The sequence below is a fragment of the Eleginops maclovinus genome, chromosome 9 (assembly GCF_036324505.1).
Source record: "Eleginops maclovinus isolate JMC-PN-2008 ecotype Puerto Natales chromosome 9, JC_Emac_rtc_rv5, whole genome shotgun sequence".
Taxonomy (NCBI): domain Eukaryota; kingdom Metazoa; phylum Chordata; class Actinopteri; order Perciformes; family Eleginopidae; genus Eleginops; species Eleginops maclovinus.
In genome coordinates, this window is record NC_086357.1 from 11,813,025 (window position 1) to 11,833,846 (window position 20,822).

At 38.5% G+C, this 20,822-nt stretch overlaps 1 protein-coding gene across 1 annotated transcript in view; it reads right to left on the reverse strand.

Moving 5' to 3' along the window:
• The window catches only part of lrrc7 (leucine rich repeat containing 7), a 35,103-nt gene extending 20,511 nt beyond the window's left edge, over window positions 1–14,592 (reverse strand). The window contains exons 1-17 of the mRNA XM_063890593.1: window positions 14,395–14,592; window positions 11,327–11,444; window positions 10,981–11,059; window positions 10,054–10,143; window positions 9,730–9,786; window positions 8,780–8,843; window positions 8,145–8,219; window positions 7,899–8,043; window positions 7,087–7,159; window positions 6,862–6,879; window positions 3,845–3,974; window positions 3,384–3,499; window positions 3,045–3,114; window positions 2,141–2,240; window positions 1,757–1,881; window positions 688–948; window positions 344–466 (exon numbers count right to left, since the gene is read on the reverse strand). Of these exons, the coding sequence (XP_063746663.1) occupies window positions 344–466; window positions 688–948; window positions 1,757–1,881; window positions 2,141–2,240; window positions 3,045–3,114; window positions 3,384–3,499; window positions 3,845–3,974; window positions 6,862–6,879; window positions 7,087–7,159; window positions 7,899–8,043; window positions 8,145–8,219; window positions 8,780–8,843; window positions 9,730–9,786; window positions 10,054–10,143; window positions 10,981–11,059; window positions 11,327–11,444; window positions 14,395–14,583 (1,833 nt within the window). The 5' untranslated portion in view covers window positions 14,584–14,592. The remainder of the gene's footprint in view (window positions 1–343; window positions 467–687; window positions 949–1,756; window positions 1,882–2,140; window positions 2,241–3,044; window positions 3,115–3,383; window positions 3,500–3,844; window positions 3,975–6,861; window positions 6,880–7,086; window positions 7,160–7,898; window positions 8,044–8,144; window positions 8,220–8,779; window positions 8,844–9,729; window positions 9,787–10,053; window positions 10,144–10,980; window positions 11,060–11,326; window positions 11,445–14,394) is intronic.
• Between the last annotated feature and the right edge of the window lie 6,230 nt (window positions 14,593–20,822).

Consider the following 20,822-nt stretch of genomic DNA (forward strand, 5'->3'; position numbering starts at 1 on the left):
AAGCACACTTACACACAAACTTTGATGGAAATAGATTTTAGACTTTTACATGTCTCTAGTTCATCTAGTTCTCTGTTCAACGTAGCATCCTACCGCTTAACATTTCATATTTTGTTTAGGTATATATATTTGACATTGTCTGGGTAAATGTCAATCACAAGAAAAGAAACACATGAACATAAAAATAACAAAACATGAATATGGATTTACAAGGTGAAATAAATATGGTATCATTGTCCCAAGGGTGAAAAAACACTAAATTGAGCCAAAGTTATATTGACACGTGCTGTGTGTGTGATTGTGTTTGTGTTTCTGTGTGTGTTTAGCACTCTAGGTGACAAACCTCAGAGCTCTCTGTCAGGTCCTCTTTGTCCTTCCTCTTAGGAATGTCAATACCAGAGTTATGCATTGATCCCTGATCCATTAGCTGAGACTGAGAGAAGTCCTGCATCTCTCTGTCTGTCACCTGGAACACACACACACCCCATCATTTGTGCTGCTCTTATACCTTTATGATCACAGGTATCAATCTTACAGATACACTGATGTACTGTATGGTGATGGGGATTTGTTGTGTAACACAAACAATGTTAATTTTTCAGGATTTGCATGAGAAATCATAAATAAAATGAACATATAAAGGGAAATACGGATAAAAAAAGACAAAAACCTGTGTGCGTTTCCTACCTCTTTGGGAGGAAGGGGCCACGGTGGTTCGTACTGTTCTTTGCTGAGGTGTGTGTGTTCCATGTTGGTTCCTGCCGAGGTGGCAGTGCCTGTGCTCAGCTGGTGCTGGTGCTGGTGCTGGTGTTGGAGTTGGTGCTGATGCTGGTGTTGGTGCCCATGCCCGCCATGTACACTTTTACCCACAAGGCTTTGCACTGACTTGACCATGTTCTTGAGGTCCTCGGGGTAAGGTGTCGGGTAGCGCTTAAGGTTAATCTCCACCTAAACAGAAAAAAGGAAATATGTTGTGAAACACAGGCAAAAGGACACAAATACACTAAGCAAGCGTTTAGTAGAAATGGTAGAAAAAAAGTGTGTTTGCCTCTATGGAACATCAATACATCTAAAACAAGACATCATCAATTATTGTTGATTGCAATGTTGTGGTTGCTTGCTAGTTTTATAATGTTTTATATTCACATTAGTGCACTGACTGATAAATAATCTCTCATATACATACTAAGCTTCTTTAAGGAGGGGTCTTAAAGCCAGAGCCACTAAACTGAGCATTTCAGACCAAGGGTAAACATACTGTAGCTATGTATATTCAGCAAGTATGAGTAAAATAAAACATCTTTCTTTAATCTTACAGCATGTAAAAATGTTAGGTTTTAACCTTAAAATGAGTTTTATATTGTACCAATTAAGCACAGATATTTTATGTCTATGTTTGAGTCAAATTCCTTGTATGTGCATACATACTTGGCCAGTAAAGCTGACTTTGATTCTGATTGTATTTCAATTTCAACATTTTAACTTTGGCTCAAAGATTGTGCCTTTTCATGTATTACCAATGGCTTGAAACTATATGACCAATAAGCCTTTGCGTGTGAAATCTGAGATGTAGCATCAGAGATAAACAAACAGTGAAGAGTGAATTATAAAACAGTTGGGGGTGCTACAGCTGCCAGCCAGTTAACGCTGGCTTTGCAAATCTTGAATATAAAGCCTGGTTGCCTCATATAACCCCTCCTGCTCAGATACTTCACAGAGAGAAAGACGACAAGACAGACAGAAACAGAGAGCTGACCTTGACCTTCCCAGAGTTGTCTTCCTCTTCTTTCTTGTCCTCAAAGTCAAAGGCCACAGTCATCCTCTGCTGCCTCTGCTCCTCCCAAAGGGTGGGATTAAAGCTGTCACTGTCCGACTGGTAATCTGGAAGCATGATCAAAAACACATGCCAAGGAAAGGGTTAAAACTGATGTCAAAAAATGTGTCTGCAGATTGTTATATGTCAAATGTACATTAAATTTAAAAACGCACAAATCCCACACATTCCTGCACATAGCTTCAAAGCACATCCTGCAATGTAACACATATCATCGTTGTAATATTGCTAGTGTGATAACAAAACATGCTCTAGCCTTTTTTTCATGTCTATCCACACATAAACATACAGACACACAGTTTGTACCCTCATCGTGTCGCGGTTGCTGAGGAAACATGTAGTTGGTCAAAACCTTCTGTTTGGTTTCAGGGTGGGCTTCTGTCTGCAGCGGGATCAGAGCCTTGGACTGCAAACACAGCAGAATAATTCACAACTTTACTTACGTGAACAATATTCATAAAGCGGAGACACAGATTCCCTCCATCCTTTGTCAAACTATTTGAATAAATTGTCAAATGCCTCTTTAATCTGCATGTCTGCTTCATAAAAAACATTGAGATGGTAATGTTTTGTAAAATAATGTATTATCGCATATTCATAGCAAATAAAACTGTATTAATGCATTGCTGTTTTGGTATATAAATGAAAGAAAACCGTTCATTAAACTTTCAACACATTCTGCTAGTTCATTTGAATAAAAAAGTCCAAATGACATTGCTGAATTTAAGGTTACATTTCTGTTGCAACATTTGCATACTTGAGTGCCAAGTCCTTAAGTATAGCACTGAACAACCTTTCATTAATTGCATTTGAATTTTAAATGTTGTTATTTCTTAGTTGAGTTTAAGATTTCAAATGATTTGTAACTTCAAATGTCATATGAAATATAATTATTCATAGAATAGTTATGGATAATACAGAACAATAACTATGCTTACTTTATGTACACCACTGCATCTGACAGTAGTGTGAGACTGTTATTGTGAGATTTTTGCATACATTTAAATGCAGTAAATTATTCAATAAAAGCACATCATCAAGTCATCATTGGGCCTCAGAAAACTGAACATGGCTGGCCCAAAATGAAGTGTAAAGATAGTGCTGCTGTAGGTAATACCCAAACCAAACCTGAAGCTGTGTGTGTTTGTGTTGCATACAGTACTTGTTAGCATGTACACTGTCTCCTGGTGAAATGATGAGGAGGAGATACCTGATTGTCAGAAAGCCAGAGAGCTGCCAGGTCCTTCAGCTTGGTAAAGGTAAACGGTAGATTCTTTAACCTGAGAGAGACACACAGAAAAGGAGGGAGGGAGGGTGCAGGGGGAGAAAGAAAAGAGAGATGTTTCTTGTGCCCACGCACTGTACAGCCTGCAGAGCATGTATCCATGGCAACACACTCACCATTCCCATGGCAACTGCCGGCCGTGAGAAGAGTTACATAATCTAAATGGCCATTGAGAAAAAACGTTGTGTGTGTGTGTGTGTGTGTGTGTGTGTGTGTGTGTGTGTGTGTGTGTGTGTGTGTGTGTGTGTGTGTGTGTGTGTGTACCTGTTATCACTCAGGTTAAGGACTCTTAGTTTAGTCATCTGTCCAATCTCATCAGGGAGAAACTCCAGTTTGTTGGACCGCATCGACATTACCGTCACATTCTTACAGTTACCGATCTGAAACACACACACACACACACACAATACGATTAAATCTGTTACTGCATAAACACCTTAGTAAAAGCTACAATGCATTTACAGTTTTAAGTACTAGATATTTACTGGATCAATGGTTGGGTCTATAAAATGTCCAAAAATCTGCAACACATTTTCCAAATAGATCTTTAATTGCTATTTCTCTCTGCCAAATAGTAGAGAATTTATAATACTTTAATTATAGTCATCGAAATAACAAAAACCCAACACATTTCCATATTTGTTTCTCTCTTTCAGATAAAAAAAAAAGAGGCCAGCCGTGCACTGACGATGCGTAAATGATCATCATATGTTGATTTCCCCTACCTCCCGGGGCAGCTCTGTGAGGAAGTTCTCGTCAGCAGCAAATGTCCTCAGGCTGTGCAGGTAGCCGATAGTGGGAGGCAACGACTCCAACTCATTACAACTACAGTCAAACTCCTCCAAAAGAGACAGACTGGAGGACAGGAACAGAGGCAGAAAGGAAGAGATGCAGAGAAAATGACAGAGAGAAAGAACATTATTCTGCAATATCTCAGCTGCAACATTACACGACGTAGCCTACTCAGGTATCATTAGATAAGGACAGTTCTACTCTTTTTTTGCCACCAAATCCCATGAAAAGACTAAACCAAGAATGTATTCATCCAACTGTCAAGTATTGTCTGTGTAGACAAAGCCAGTTATAACCTGTTCCTCGGTGCAATAAAGCTCTAAAGTAGTCCAAAAGTCCTTGAAAACACATCAATGAGCCACAAGCTGCACTAAATAAAACCTTCCTTCATGATATAATCACCTGCATGTGGTGTAAAATACAGAAAATAGTACTTAACATATGCATTATTTCAATCTGTTGGATGACTACAGACCTTTTATATTTTCATTTTAAGACATACAGCAGGTCTTTAGACAGGAAATTGAGAGAAGGACTTATACATTCTTGGTTTTGTTCATTTTGTGGGATTTGTTGACAATAAGAAACATTTAGTATGAATCCAATAGTATCCTGTTACATGTTAGGATACATAATAGCTTTAAATTAGAAGAAGAGAGTGTTGGGAGAAGGAAAAGATCATCCGTTGAAGAATAGTTTTATAAATTGCGTCACATACAACCAAATCAATCTTCCACACTTGTAATTTAGTCCAAATTGTTGATCCCCAATCATTGTTTCCCCAATTTATCACCAATAGATGTATGCAATTCTTCAACATGGATCTCAACTTCTTCCCACAACCAAGATTCACAATGACATCAACGGAAGGCCCTTTACAGGACACCCTGACCCCCCCTTGACTGCCATCAGTGGCCGAGCAGCACGCTAACAGCAGGCTAATGCTAATGAGATAACACTTTTATATTAATGTACTGTCACTGTTAACATTGCATTAGTCTGCTATTATTATCCCCGGTGGACCTGGACCATCTGGGCCACCATACGGGCTGACGGGAGAGAGGGGAGGAGAGATTCACATCCTACTTTAAGATCTATGCTTGCCCTGTTTATCATGTTCTCCTCAGCATTGTTTGTATTCCTACCTGAAATAATGAAAACGCCTCTTGCTACTCCCAGAAAAAAACTAACAGCTAGGTGTACCAAATATAATATTTAATTTGGCTACTGTCTGCCCCCAGGCTCTTTAAATCTACCCATTAGTAGCAAGGAAACACAGTGGGTAGTCACAGGGTCACTTTTGGACACAATCATTTAATATCCTTCTTTGTATGTGCAGGATAAATGCTTTTGTTTAGGTTTTCACAAGGTGATAGGGTTACTCAGCAACTTACAGTAATACTTCACCCCCAAAATGACCACGGGATGTATCTCAATTATTCATCCTGTGTTACCCTTACATTTGTGAAGAAAACTATAGTTTTTCGCACATGCCTCCATGGTGATCAAAGTATCCATGAACTTTAGTAAAGGGGGGCTGTAATCAAAAACAGCAAATCTATATGAAAACATCAGTTGCACACAAATCCATGTATAATGTATCCTGTCATAATGATAATTTATTCCAAAGCACATGCATTTCTGTTCAAATCATTTTCAAACACTTGTAAGCTGAGCCTTTTTTAGTCGTTTAACAGTTTTGCTGTTGTTGAACATGGACCTCACTTACTTTAATCAATAAGGAATTGTTGCGAGAATTTGTTCTATGGTCACTGTGGAGGCATGCGGGATGTTTTCTTCAGGAATTCATGGTAATACAGGGTTAATAGTTTATACAGAAAGTGTTTTTTTGGGGGTAAAGTACAGTACTTTAAACACTGCCTGAACACTATATGTAAGATCTGGTTAAAGGATTCAGCTTCATACTGTATATTGCATTACAGTAAACTCATAGAGAGGAGCCTATACAGTTACCTGGTGTAAAATATTGTGGCCCATTACGAAGCTTTGATACGGACTTATTTAATCATACTTGATTATGAAAGTAACTGCATTGCTTATTGGATTCTATATAATCCAATGGGCTGTACATCAATACAGACGAGTAAAGACATCTGCTGATTGAGCTCTGTGTATATAAAGCATACAGTAAGCACCCTGTTGTACTACAGTTAGAATACAATGTAGATTTGGTACAGGCACAGATAGAACAATTTACACATGAATCATTAATAAGCAACACTTAGGCGTAGAAGATGATCATTTGCAGGTGTTGCTGGTTAAATCAGAGGAGAAGCAATGGTTCTACAAAACTACTTATTGAGGCTGAAACCTGGGATTTGTTCAGGAAGACAAAATGTTTTCAGAGCGTTCAGATACAAAAGTGATGTTAGGAGTTACATTTAATTCAATGAATGTAAAATAATCATAAAAATACAATCCATCACAGATTATCTGATTCACACAATAATTAGAAAGCTGTTCCATGAGACAAGTGAAACAGCAAGAAGGAACAGAATCAATGCACTCCAATTAAAACTGATTTAAATTCATATGTATGTTACCGTAGGCCTTGCTGTGTTACTTTCTCCGAAAATCTGAGCAGAAAATACTTCTGTTTAAAAGCATCAAAAGGTTTTCTTTCACAAGCAACATGAATCTGAACTGTGATGGGTTATAATAAGAATTATTATCATCAAATTACTGTAATTATTTTACGTGCAATCATTTGTGTCTCAAACCCTTATTACATTTGGAAATTACGATTTTATTCAAATGCTAGGTCCACATTTAGAAACATGTTTTTAATGTTTGCATTAATTTGGATGAATTCAAAATGCTTCCCACAGCCCCGGCTAGTTATGAGCGCATCTGTTTGTGTCTGTAACGCAGTTGAACCTCTATCTGTCTCTGAACGCACCCCTGGATCCAGTAGGCTAATGTTACTCACCCGTGCTTGGGCTTCGGACTAATGCCACGGCAACGCAGCAAACACAACACACAGAACAGCCCAATCATGAGCCAGCATAACAACACAGCAACTAACAGTAGTCAAAAACAACCCACCAAAGATTATCCTGCTGACAAAAATCTGACAAAGCACTTTTCATTTTCTGTTCTCTTTTAGAGTGTGTGTGTGTGGGTGTATGTTTGTGTCTGTGTGTGTGTTTCTTACCTCCCGATGGTGTTAGGCAGTGAGGTCAGCTGGTTGTCATCTACCTTCAATGTTGTCAGCTTCTTCAACATTCCTACACAATATAAAAGCACACATAAGAAACACAATGACACACAAACATCATGTCGAAAATAATACAGCTCTGAAAAGATTGACTGGATTTAAATAAAGAGTTGGCACCATTCTGTAAACATATTTAATGTTAACACATCCTATGACATTTTTCTAAAACCAACAAAGATTTGGTCTTACTTCTCTTGTAGCCACAGTGTGATATATTATTCCTCTTTATTATAAACTCCAATGCTGTCTAAAAACTGTTACAAACTCCACCAATGAGCCACATACTGTATTTGCAGTGGGTGCCATTTCATTAGAAGGAACGCTATCGTTTATTTTGAGTCAATCCCACATCCTGCTGCCATAAATATTCCCCAGGCAGCACAATAAAATGCATATTAATCAAGATCTAAAAATACTCCCAAACAAAGGCAAAATGTATTCCTGTTGGACAAGCATTTGCTGAAACCACGCTGGCCAGCTGTTCTAGTATATTACTGAAGATGATAAACCAGTTTTTAAAGACTTCAACCTTCAGGAATCACTGGGTGTGGTATATTTTAAAATCTTTCCATGCGATTTATTGCCAGTAAGAAAATTCAAGGTTTATATATAAAATATAACTCAAGTTTTATGGATATGTACGTTTTCTGTCACTCTTGCACAGGAGATACACAGATGGGAATTTCATTGCGTTGCTACAGTGTTATCATCTTGAGTGTTTGAGTGTGCATGTGTGTATGTGTGTGTACCTATAGAGTCAGGAAGCTGCTGCAGCATGTTGGAGGATAGCAGCAGGTCTTCTAAGGCTTCACAGCCTGAGATATCCGTGTCCAACGACTCAATGCGATTCTTAGCTAAGTCAAAGTAACGCAACTGACGGAGTTTCCCTATGGCCTGCAGCGAGGAGGGGGGAGAGAAAGAAAAGACAATATCTTTACATGCAAAAGTATAAGCATAGTTGCTTTTCATCACTGTAAATGTGTCTGTGTTCTTACCCCTGGTATACACTGTAGAGAGTTGTTATCCAGCCAAAGCTCTTTTAGGTTGTGGATCTGTTCCAACACCTCCGGCTAACAATTCAAACAGAGGAATCCATATCAGCATGTGCAGAGCACATAAGCAACAATGAATATTCATATTCATTAAAATCATAGGACACCTTCTATGAACAAGTACATATCCAAATAATAACTTTAATACATCTTCAGACCAAATCTTTGGCATAAATAGAGAAAAAAAACGGTGAGACTGTCAGTCTCACAACAGACTTCCTGCTTGACCCTGATGCAATATCCAGACCTTTCTACCTAATCATGTCACTAGGTCCCATATCAGTGTGCAACTAAAGGACAGTACTCTGAACTTGCTCCTGCCTCACTGACATAGCCTACTGAGGGTTCACCATATGTCATATTTGGTCTTTAAATGTGAACTTTCAGGGCAGTGGCTCCCAAAATAGGACACAGCATCTGCGTTCGGGTTCTCGTTCTCCTTACAAATAAAAAAGGTTCAACTGGTAAACGTCTACAGAGGCATTCATATTCGAGCTTTCTGTGATAATGTTGTACAAACTCAATGTACAACATATTACACATTTAAACGCTTAATTGATGCTGCTTGTCAGGCTCACCATCTCAGAGAATTCATTGCTACCCAGATCCAACCTCTCCAACTGCGTCAGTCTGTGGATGGACCTGAGAAGAGAGAATACATACAAGTGCATTGTGAATTACTGTATGTATATGTTTATTTGTATTTTTTTCAGTCCACCTATCCACCAGGCAATTATACAGAACACAACATTTAATGCATGTTTTTATATATTTTTTAAGTTGGAAATATTATCCTTCAAAATGTGTCTTTTTTCTAATTCAAATGTTTGCTCCTCTTATAATAAACCACATGTTAGCATTTCACATTTAATTTTACTCACTAACTAATAAAAGCTTTAAATGTTAAAATCACGTCAACATTCAATTTAATTTAAATGTAGCTTCTACTGCGTATATTCTATGCATGCTGCTTCTTGATTTAGAGACATTTATAGAAAAAAACATACAAGTTTTGCACATTTCTGCAGGTCAACAGTATTCTCAGTTAAAATACAAGGGGCGTTGTAAAGTAGTAACTGCAGCCACAGTATTATTGTCATTAGCATTATCACTTTACATAATTGAAAACACTGTTACTCTACAAGGGGTGTCTGGAATGGTTCTGTCTCTAAGGTAGTTTTTTATTTAAACAGTAAACATTTTAAAACTGCTAGGAGAGACACATTACTGTTTGGCTTTATCAGTATTCATGACCACCTGCCAGAGATCAATATAGTTTTAATCCGGACACCTGGGAAAGCAAGCATCATCCCGCTAATCTCATGAAGCATCTGTCTGTGTGTGTGTGTGTGTGTGTGTGTGTGTGTGTGTGTGTGTGTGTGTGTGTGTGTGTGTGTGTGTGTGTGTGTGTGTGTGTGTGTGTGTGTGTGTGTGTGTGTGTGTGTGTGTGTGTGCATGTGTGTGTGCAGCTGTACCCTTATTTATTTGTTTCTTTCTCTCACACAAATACTCTGTTGTTTTTTCTTACTTTGGCATGGTTTTCAGGTGGTTCTCTCTAAGCTCCAAGATCCGTAGTTTGGAGAGTCTGAAAAACAGAAGTCACATGAAAAAAGTCTTATCTTACTGTATGTATTATGCAAATACATTTTTAAGAACACATTAATTATGAACAGAACAAACTATTTCAAGACTGACAAAACTGGAAATGCTCATTTTTAGAATGGAGACACTTTACAATACAAACTAGTGGAAGTAAGTTAGAGCCTAAAGTGCCTGAAATACTGTTTATAAAACAGTGCATCCAGCACAGTCAAAACCAACCGCACATGAACAAATACATGCATCACTTTACCTGCCAAAGTTAGCAGGCAGATACTCCAAGAAGGCATCGTTTAAGAAGAGCTGGGTCAGATTCAGGAGCTGCGTAAAACCATCTGGGAGTCTGGAAGAAAGGGAAATGACCAACGTCAGAAACACAGCAGGAAATATGTAAAGAAGGAAATGGGAAAATAGAAAAATATGCAAAAGAAAAAAAAAGTTGTGTGTCCGGACATGCCAAAATTGATTAAAACATCTTTCTCTCTCACAATTCAATGACTCATCAAACACAGACACACACAGACACACACACACACACACACACACACACACACACACACACACACACACACACACACACACACACACACACACACACACACACACACACACACACACACACACACACACACACACACACACACACACACACACACAGCAGGCTTCATGGACATTGCACCACCACTGCAATTACATAGCAATAATGCTCCAATAGTGAACAGCATCTGCACTTTATTGTAGCAAATATATCTTCCATTGTTTAGTCCTAGCTGAGCCAACATGATGGTTCTACGGTAGCTTAGGGTTGGTGGATGCAGTTAACAGCTATAACATATGAAGCACCAAAAAATACCAAGAACAGTATCCGTCTCTAGACGAGAAAAAGTATCAACAGCTAAATACATCAAACAATCCTCAACAGTATCCAGGTCCACTCAAACTGGCTGATAAAATTGGAGCACCATGGGTGTCAGTGAATAAATATACTTATGTTATGTGTTTTATGTTACATTGTTATCCAGAAGCAGATATATATTAGCTTCTTCAGTGTTTATGTTTTTTGTCTAACTTTCAAAACTCAACTTTGTGAAATAGATATTAACTTGCGCTGCCTTTAAACTAGAGCCCTCCATTGATATGAGTAAGATGTGTTTCTCGATGGTGTGCGTTGGTGTCTTACTTGGTGATAGGGTTGACACTGGCCTCCACCACAGACAGGCCTTTACAGCATTTTATATTGTCGGGAAACTCCTGGATACCTGTGACAGAGAGACACAAAGATGGATGAGAAAATGTGTTAGTTACTTATTTCAACCTTTTGTCATTTTTATCCACAGAGGGTTGTGCGAATGTTTATACAATGTAAAGCTTTGTCATAAAATAGAATCATATAGAATTGACATTATTGTGATTACGAGGCTTTATTTGATGGTCTTTGCTAAGTAAAATTGCTGTTCATCAGTCTATGAGTTAGCACCATTTTTTATTTAAATATTCGGGTTTGTTCTTTATCTGAGGAATATTACCGTTTTTACTGATGTCTAACTCCTTGAGGTTGACCAAGCTGGCGATGGTGGTGGGCAGGTTGGACAGGTCGTTGTCGGGCATACTAAGCTTCTTCAAGGCCTGGCAGTTAAAGAGTTGCTGTGGAAACAAAGAGAGGAAAAAATATTTATTATAGTCTATTGGCAAAATCACACAGACCTAGTAGAGAGTACAAAAGGAAAGAGAGACAAAAAGTCAGCTAGAGGCACGCAGCACTTAATGTTGTGGAAAAGCAGTGCCATTTCAGCGGGTTTTTCTATGAATAATACAAAATTAATCTCCTACATACGGTGGCCCCTATGGAGAAAACACACACTCGAGTGAAAGCAAAAATATTCAGAGCAATGTGGCCTTAATAGAGAATTACTGCAAATGCCAAAACATGTAAAATAGTGGAAGCACATACATAACAAGGAAAGTGCTTCGAATACAAGTAAACAGTAAATACCAACGCACACACAAAAACAAATGCAAAAAGATGAAGGAAAATGCACTCCAGCTACAGAAATAAATTCTAAATGCATTAGCTACAAAAGATGGAAGCACAAAAACTAGCGATAGACCAATTTAAGAGTTGTGATCATCTTCACTCAACATCTACTACCATTTTCTTCCGAAATAGCTCTCAACCCTGATTACGATTAGACGGCCAACTATTTTACAAAATCACTAATGCTATTTGCATGCTAGTGAGTAGTTTACTCATTAGCAAACATTGTGTGAATATCATTACTTATCTATTGTAATATACTTACTGTAGCTATGCTGACATGACTGTAAAAGCAGCTAGAAAATAATCTAAACAGACTATCTTTTGATAGACTCAAATTGGGATAATGTCTTTATCCACAACAACAGCCATTGTAGACTTCTAGTGTATAAAGTCTGAATTCACTATTGCGGTACAGCCAAATGCCCCATTCATCACAGTTTTCACAATTTTTGGAACAAAAAGTAAGAAAGAAAGTGTAGTTACCCAACACTCTACATTTCCGAGCCTGAGCTGATACAATTGTGTTGCTTTGTATTTTATCTTTACATACAGAACAGTAATTGAGGACTCTTCAACAACCACACTCAGTTAGCACAGGTGGAGCATCACCTGCCTCACTTTTGGTTCTCTGAACAGCTGATCTCCTCATCAATGTGATTATGTTGTTAAGGTGGTAAATGCTGAAGATACCCTGTGTTGGAGTATAAATGAATCCATTTGGAAGAATGGCAAAACATACTTAAAAAATTTAAGTAATTAAATGGTTCTTTCATTGAACTTTTGTTTTCTATTTATGTGTTTCCGTACATTACACTTAACTAAGATCAAATATATCACAGCAAAAAATCTGATAAAATGTGCCGAAACACTTCCAGAGTGTGCTGTGTTGTAAGTTGCACCGGTGCCAGTGTAAACATGCACCTTCACCTGCAAATTGTCACTTAGAGTGTGAATGTTATTTGATGTGTACCATAACATCCAATTATCTACTGATTTGCACTTTGTAATATGTAAACTCCTCAAAATTCAAGCAAACATAAGCTCACTCACATTCATTCCTGCCAGCAACTTCCGAGGCACCTAACTTACACAAAGAAAGAGGACCGACTGTATGAAGACATTTGAAGAGTTTATTTTAACTGCATGCAAATCAAAAACTGCCATAAATAAACTGCTACTTTATGTATGTTATGACCTGTTTAGATGTTCGCAATATAATCTTTATCACATCTTACTGTCATTGTTATATAAAACAAAAAGGAGCACTGGAGCCAAAGAGCTATAGAGCTAAATAAGGGCTGCTTTATGCCCATGGGTCAGGCCAGACCATGATACTTTTAGACACAATCACTCCTGGAAGACTCGATACATCTTAGCACACACATAAACATACATACTGTTTGTGTATAATCAAGGCTTTTTCTGTCAGTTGAGTCAGCTTTAGCTTGACTCAGTCTCCTTTCATGAAGTTATATTAAGAAATCTATTTAGACATCTCTGTCATTTAAACCAGGACAGGTCATCAATGAAAATGAGAAAGCCCTGCCCTCCTACGAACAGCACCTGTTAATTCTCCTTGAAATATTGGAAGGGCATTTTGTGTCGTTACAGCAACGTGATTTTTTTTACTGTCTCTGGTGGCCTAAGATGCCTCTCGCCAATGTCTATTATGCGATTACGTTTATAGTACTGTGTGTAAGCATGCCAAGAAAACAATATTGCTGATCTTTGTCTCAAGACTCTCAAGACATTGCAATGTGGGTAAGTTTATTGATTACAAAGAAACTTTCATTTATACACTGCACAAATGTGCTTTACAGCACTCCACAATGAAATATCTTAACAATTATTGACTGGATTGGCTAGAAAAGTTGTGCAATTATTGTTCACATATTTATGGCGCTGTCTGTTGACGATAGCATGGAAACACTTATAAGGATTCACTTCAAATCAATGATGTAAACTGCAAGTAGACAGACAAGCTGAGTCTGAAGTATCCTAATTTGCATCTGATAGGATAAGCTTTATTGTTTTGCACCGCTGGTGGGCAAGATCTTAGAATGGCAAAGACAAAGTAGCATTGCTAATTGTTAGTTCCTTTAAATACACATCACTGGAGTCTCTCTGTATCAGTATATAATGGGCTGACATATTATTAATACATCTACAAGTTTAAATATAGCCAAGCAATCAGAACAGGTTGAGTCATGACTGGGGAATAATATTTCCCTTTTCAAAATATGAAACAAAAGAACTATATACATTTATTTTGAGTACTTTATGTAATTTGTGGTGCAAAGATGCAGATATGCTTTGCCTTCCACCAACAAGTCAAAACATGAAATATATGTCTCTTCATCCTAGAACAAGGTCTGGAACAAACAGTTCATTTAATCTAAGTGGGCCTTTCATAAGTGCAACACATATTGGTCAACAGAAAGTGATTCACAAGGCCAGAATTGTGAAGTCAGACAACTGACCAGCTTTGTCCAGGTTCAACTATTTAAAAAGTGGTTATAGAAAGAAGAGAGATATAAACATATGGGTCATAATTACCTTGGGTAGTTCCTCAATCTGGTTGGCATCGAGGTAGAGCTCCTCCAGAGTTCTCTCAAAGCTGAAGATCTCTTTGGGGACCTGCTGCAGGCTGCAGTGGGAGTAATCCAACACTGAGATCACTTCCTCTTCCCCACGGAAACAACGGCACGGCACCAGCCGGCCAATCAGCTTCCGCTTAGTTGTCATCTCCAGACACTGCACTGTAAAAAGAAGAGGAAGGAGATAAATCAACCAGAACTTTGTGGTGGGACAGAACATGGTCAGGCTCATTCACACACAGAAAACTCAAAGAAAGCATCTGAAACATCAAATATTTTGGAGCCTTCATTAACAATAATTCATTGAATCCATGAAGCAAATACAAATGTGGTACATTAACATTCTTCAACATATCTAAGCAACATTCTGAACAGAAGAGAAGGGGGAACACCACCTGTGCAAGATGAAGTTTGACTTTGTAAAATCAAGTGGGAATTTTTCTAGGATACAAACTCAAAGTAATCTAAGAACCGTGGGAAACAAAATGAGGGAATAACGCATAAAATAAAGTCTTAATTTGGAGAAATCACTTCATTTGTTTAACTCAGAAAGCTGAAGCCTTATTTTAGCTTCAGATAAATGTTGTACTGCTTTCGATTGACCACCAGGCAAGTCTAACACCTAGGGCAGCTGGGCAATATATTTGTCACTTGTCAACAGATACACAGCTGTCAAACACATACACAAACACGCCCACACACAAACGCACAAACACACACAAATGCACGCACACACAAACACACAAAGTCAGAGCTATATAATTATACTGAAGCCTTTGTAATTCTGCGACAGCATCACTCTGTCACTCCAATACACGACTTGCTTTAAAAAGCCAGCAGCTGAATAGCATGAGTACACGCTAACCATGGGTATTAAAACTCACGAGTGAGGATATATCATTTAGCGTTATCATTTCAAACAAAAACACTTACTACAATCACTCACTGACAAAAACGTTTTAATGCCAACCCTTTCAAACAGAACAAAGAGTGATTTATTTTTCAGCTCTCTTGACTGCCGCCTCAATTTCCTGTTTGATCTGGATGAGCAGAAACCAGCAGTGGTGAGGAGAGATGAAGTAATAGAACAACAGGAGGTGATGAAAAGACATCAAGGAATCAAGAGGGGGAGAAAAGAGGAGAAAAGGAGGGCAGAACATATAAAGAGGCGTAGAAAGCAGATTGAGGGAGAATGTGAGACTCAAGAGACCTTCAGATTTAACTGTCTATAAACACACACATGTCCAACTCTGTGAGACCAGATGAATTCAGAATATAGACAGGGTGATCTTGAGCACTGTGAGGACACTATGCTCATGTGTGTGTTGCGTGGCGAAATCTGATCAGACTGCAGATCCTCCAGGACTGTTTATCTTAAAAGGGTTGGGCCATTAAAATCAATACGTCCTTATCCACAGCCATGCGCAAAGCGGGAGTAATGAGGCGAGCTGGGATTTACTGTTTGTCTTCAGCATGTGTAAACCAAACACTTTGAGTTTTACATGGAGCTCAAACCTTGGGCCACTGGTTCTTGTCCAACCATGCATGTGTAGAGCTGAAAAGGTAACCAGGGATTTCAACAATGAGGATTACACAACTCAGATAAGCATCTACTTCAGCTTGTAGTCTTTATGCCAGTACAATGGTACTGTAATGTAGTGGACTGACAACTCAGAAAAAGATGATGCAAAACTAAAATTGGGCAATAAGGATAAATGATTTCTTGGGAATTAGAACAATGTTAAACCTTTTAAACTCTCTTTCTACTAACTTTTACATACATTTCTTTGTTTGTGCGTGAAAATAAAGACCATGTCAAGAATTTAACGTCGATTGAAAAACAGATTTCATAAAAATATCCTGCATGTCCTAATCCACAAAAGCTTTGTAGTGCAATAATAGATCAGGCCCTATAGGAAGACCAGGGAAGTATAAATGGAGGAATTCTAAGACATTTGAGAAAGTACATATACAATATATTACAGGGCATACATAGTGGGGAACCATTTTGCACCTTGTTTGTTTTATGTTCTAAATCTATTCCCCTTTTTTTTGAGAGTTCAAGGTCAAAAAGTAGATCTTTAAGAAGAGTTAATACGGTCTAAATGTTGTATTTAGTTGAATATGTAAATACTGATGATTTATTGGTCCACATTGGATTCTTTTAGCGCTTTCCCCCACCTGTTGAAATACTGTAAAACTCATGTAGTTCGGATTTGCCAACTAAAAATGGTCAGGTTTTAGTATACAATGTAATATTAACAGCCTCACCATCAACAGTTAATGTTGTGTTAACAGTTTCAAGGCTTTGAGCATTACACACATTTACAGGTGAAGACATCCTGCTGCTCTGTGCGCCATACTCTGCTCCAAAGATGGTTCAGTAGAAACATGTTAAATTCTGGTAGGAACAAATGTTGGTTTCAGGGAGGCGCCCCAACCAGAGAATGTCCCACATCCTGCATCATAGCTACACAGAGGGAACATCGGGATCTTCTCATTGGCTGAGTAAGCAGCAATCTGAGTGCTCACTTCGCTCAAAGCTACATGCCTAAGTAAGGTGTGATCAGTTTGATGCTTTTTGCATCCTCTAATCAACCGCTTGTCATCCCAGCCAAGACCCAAGCGTCCCAGCAACACTGAACAGAGCTAATTTGACCTTTATAGTACATTTTATCACATATTAAGGAGGATGAGTGGGTGTTATAAACTCCATTTTCTATCTGATATACTGATGATCTTTTCTTTTAATTGTTGAGCTCTGCTTGTTCTTTTCCCTTGAGTGAGCACATTCATGACCTGTATTTTTTCCTGTCCACAGACTAACATGCTGACTAGTCCAAGCTACAGCATTTATTTTCCTGATGAACTTGTGATGAAGAAACTTGAAATTGTTACAGACTGTCCTGCGTGTGAAAATATAATAAATGTATTAGCTAATGAAACTGCAGCTGCTTGATATGCAGTCACTCTTTATTGATGTAACAGCTGAAGCATGGAAAGACAGCTTCGACTAAAAATAACAGGGTGGAGAGAAAAGAGCGGATGTTACCCATTAGAATTAGACAATGACAGCCAGGACAATGACAAATATTTGGAGCAAATGGGAGTTTGTTTACATGGGCAGCAATGATTGCCATCTGTGGGCAGTCACCATCATGGCACAGACTCCTCCAGAGGCAGATGTTATACTAGGGAGAAGCTAGAACAAAGAAGACACACAGAACAGAGAGGAGGAAGAGCTACTCAGACTACTGTTTCTCAAATCCATTGACTTAATTTCAAAAGATACATATTAGACAACTTAGGCAACTTTAATAATACTTTAAATACAATTGATCATAATTTGGGCCTAAATGATCTACATTCAGCCTGTGTTCATTCATGGATATCAAGTCTTATAGAAGAACAATATTAGACAATTTTTGCTTTACTTTTGTGTTTCTTGTGTTGTGGGTCATTGAAGTGAAACCAGTCCTGTTCAGACTCTGAGAGAGCCCCGGAAAAAAAAGGTAGGAAGAGAGTCAGAGGGAGCTGGCACCAATAGGGTGAAACCAGGAAGTGAGCGTGGTTGGCTGTGTTGGCTCTTGCTGCTGCTATGGAAACAGCATGACAGAGCAGACTGACTCTGCAGAGGCAACACTGCATGTGCAAGCTCTGAGCATGCACATTATACACACACACACACACACACACACACACACACACACACACACACACACACACACACACACACACACACACACACACACACAATAAAGCTTTGTTGTATCAGTACATATACAAATATATATATATATATATATATATAATATGTGAGTAGTGAGATATGTAGCAAGAACTGCTAACACACACCTGCCCACACACACTACACACACATGCAAAAGAGTGTAGCACTGTTTCCCAGGATAATTTCCCCTCGGGTTCAATAAAGTACATCTTATCTTACACACTCACAAGATGAAGTGTAAAAAGTATTTATATTTTAGTTTGTTTAAGTTGTAATACTACAATAGCAAAATGTATGTAAGAGACCTGAATTTAAAATTCGGTACATTCAGTACACAAGAATTATCAGAGAATACACCCATTGCTTTTGCCCTGCTAACAGTATTGCAATGTTTCAATCTTAACAGTTATGATGACACGTATCATATCACCAGCTTCTTGCAAATACAAAAGCAGAGTTATTGTTAGCCCTGTTATGATAACAGATTTAAAACGATATTGTATTCTAAATATAGTCCTTGAGTAAATGCACTTAGTTAGTGGTGTCTTTCCCAATTCCCCTAAAGGTTTCTCTTTTCTTCCATCTGTTCTTAATAGAAAGTTTGTGTGTGTGTGTGTGTGTGTGTGTGTGTGTGTGTGTGTGTGTGTGTGTGTGTGTGTGTGTGTGTGTGTGTGTGTGTGTGTGTGTGTGTGTGTGTGTGTGTGATCTCAGGAGGGTGAATTCCCCAGGGTCCCATGACAGCACTTCACGTGCAGCCTTGCCTTCACCATAGTAACCGCTGCCATAGAGACTGTCTCCAAGGAGCTGGGTGTATTTTTATTCTCTGTCTCTCCCTCTGTCATAAAACAGAACATGCTGCACTCAGTGGGCGATCGCTCCACATTAGGCAACGCTTTACACAGACTCAAATATCTCAGACACCTTTATAGCGCCTGAAAAGAGTTTTCTAGAACAGCTTCTCTTATCCTAAAATGTTTTGTATAGGTGTGAATGCTGCACAGATCTCACCCCAGGCTTCTGCACTTTCTCACTATTAAACACAGACAGTCACACACTGTCACACACATGCAAAACTCAGGCACACATAGAAGGCCCTCACACATAACCATGAAGTAACAATCGCACAAACTGGCACACAGACTCATTTTCTGTAGGTCATGATTACTCTGCCATGGTGAGAGAAAATACAAAATCCTGTTTCACATCCCAGTGCTTCCCATTGTCAAGCAAATCCTTGAACAGTGTGTGTGTCGGTGTGTGTGAGACTGTGGATGTGGGAGGCAGTTAGCTAACAGCTTGTTCTATGTTTTTCACATTAATTAAATAACCACTTACAGCGGTTACCTGCACCTGTACACGCATACAAGACCCACAGTTATTATTTTCTGAGCTAGGATCATTTATAAACCTCCTATTGTATAACCTGGCTTTTACTTAACAGCGGAAATATGCTGTACGGTATAAGTATTGTGAGAGAGTCAAAAGGCCACATATCACATTAACCAGTAATAAGCACACAAAGGCAAAGAATAAATGAAGTCTTGTACCCACCTCTCCTGTTCATGGGGGGGCAGCCTGTCACATATTGGACAGGTCTGCAGTTTACCACAGGGCGACAAACTGTGTATATTGAACCATTCACACTCATGTACACACCTAAGGGCAATTAACTCAACAGTAACCCTATGGATTAGAGCTCCAACAATTGGACAGTGTATTGATTAGTCAATTGGCAGAAAATAAATGGGCTTTTGTGAAAATAATCATTGTTTAAATACACTTAATTAAAAAGAAAATCAATATTAAGAGGTTCTAGTTTCTCAAATATGAATATCGCTTGTTCATAAGTCTTCTATAACTGTAAACTGACTGTCTTACATCCGAGTTGGAAAAAAATCAACACTTTCAAAAAAGTCACCTTGAAGTAGGAACGTAAATGTTTCACCCATTTCAAGATTTAATCAAAATAAAAAAAGTAAAATCCATACTGACACAGACACATGGAGAACATGTAGAAACCAGAAGGACAATCTGAACCAGCAGTGTATTTAAACCAAAGACTGCTGCTTTTAGGAAATATCTCTTGGTCTTAGTGATGTGTTGAGGACAACATTGTGTTACCAAAAAGTAAATGAGGATCTTTGCTCTGCAGTTATTCGTCAAATGAACCATGGTAAGAATCTGTGTGCACATCTGTCCACCAGTCTTCTCTAACAGTTTTTGCAGCTGCATTACAAGGTTATTACTTACAAAATAAAGATAAGTTACAGTCAGGAAACCATAACCAACAGCCATTTTAAGTATTCTACAAACAGCCGATGCTATCCTTTCCTGGTGAGAACAATACCTCCATGAATAACTACACAACTCTTGATGAATCATGGTTTGCTGCATTGACATTCGGAGCAAGTCCAATCTGTCTGCCACAGTGGCTCCAGGTGCCTCTTCTATAAAACGCAATGACCCTTACATCACTGACACTAAAAATAACAATGGACGAACACAACAAAACACAGAACAGCTGACAATTCACCTGAACCCAAAATGTGGGAATCAATTCTGCTCAGATGCACCAATGAACAAACACACAACTGCACCAAATGGGTCAAACCACTGTTACCTAAACTAAGACTCCAGTCACAGAATGACCTGGAAAA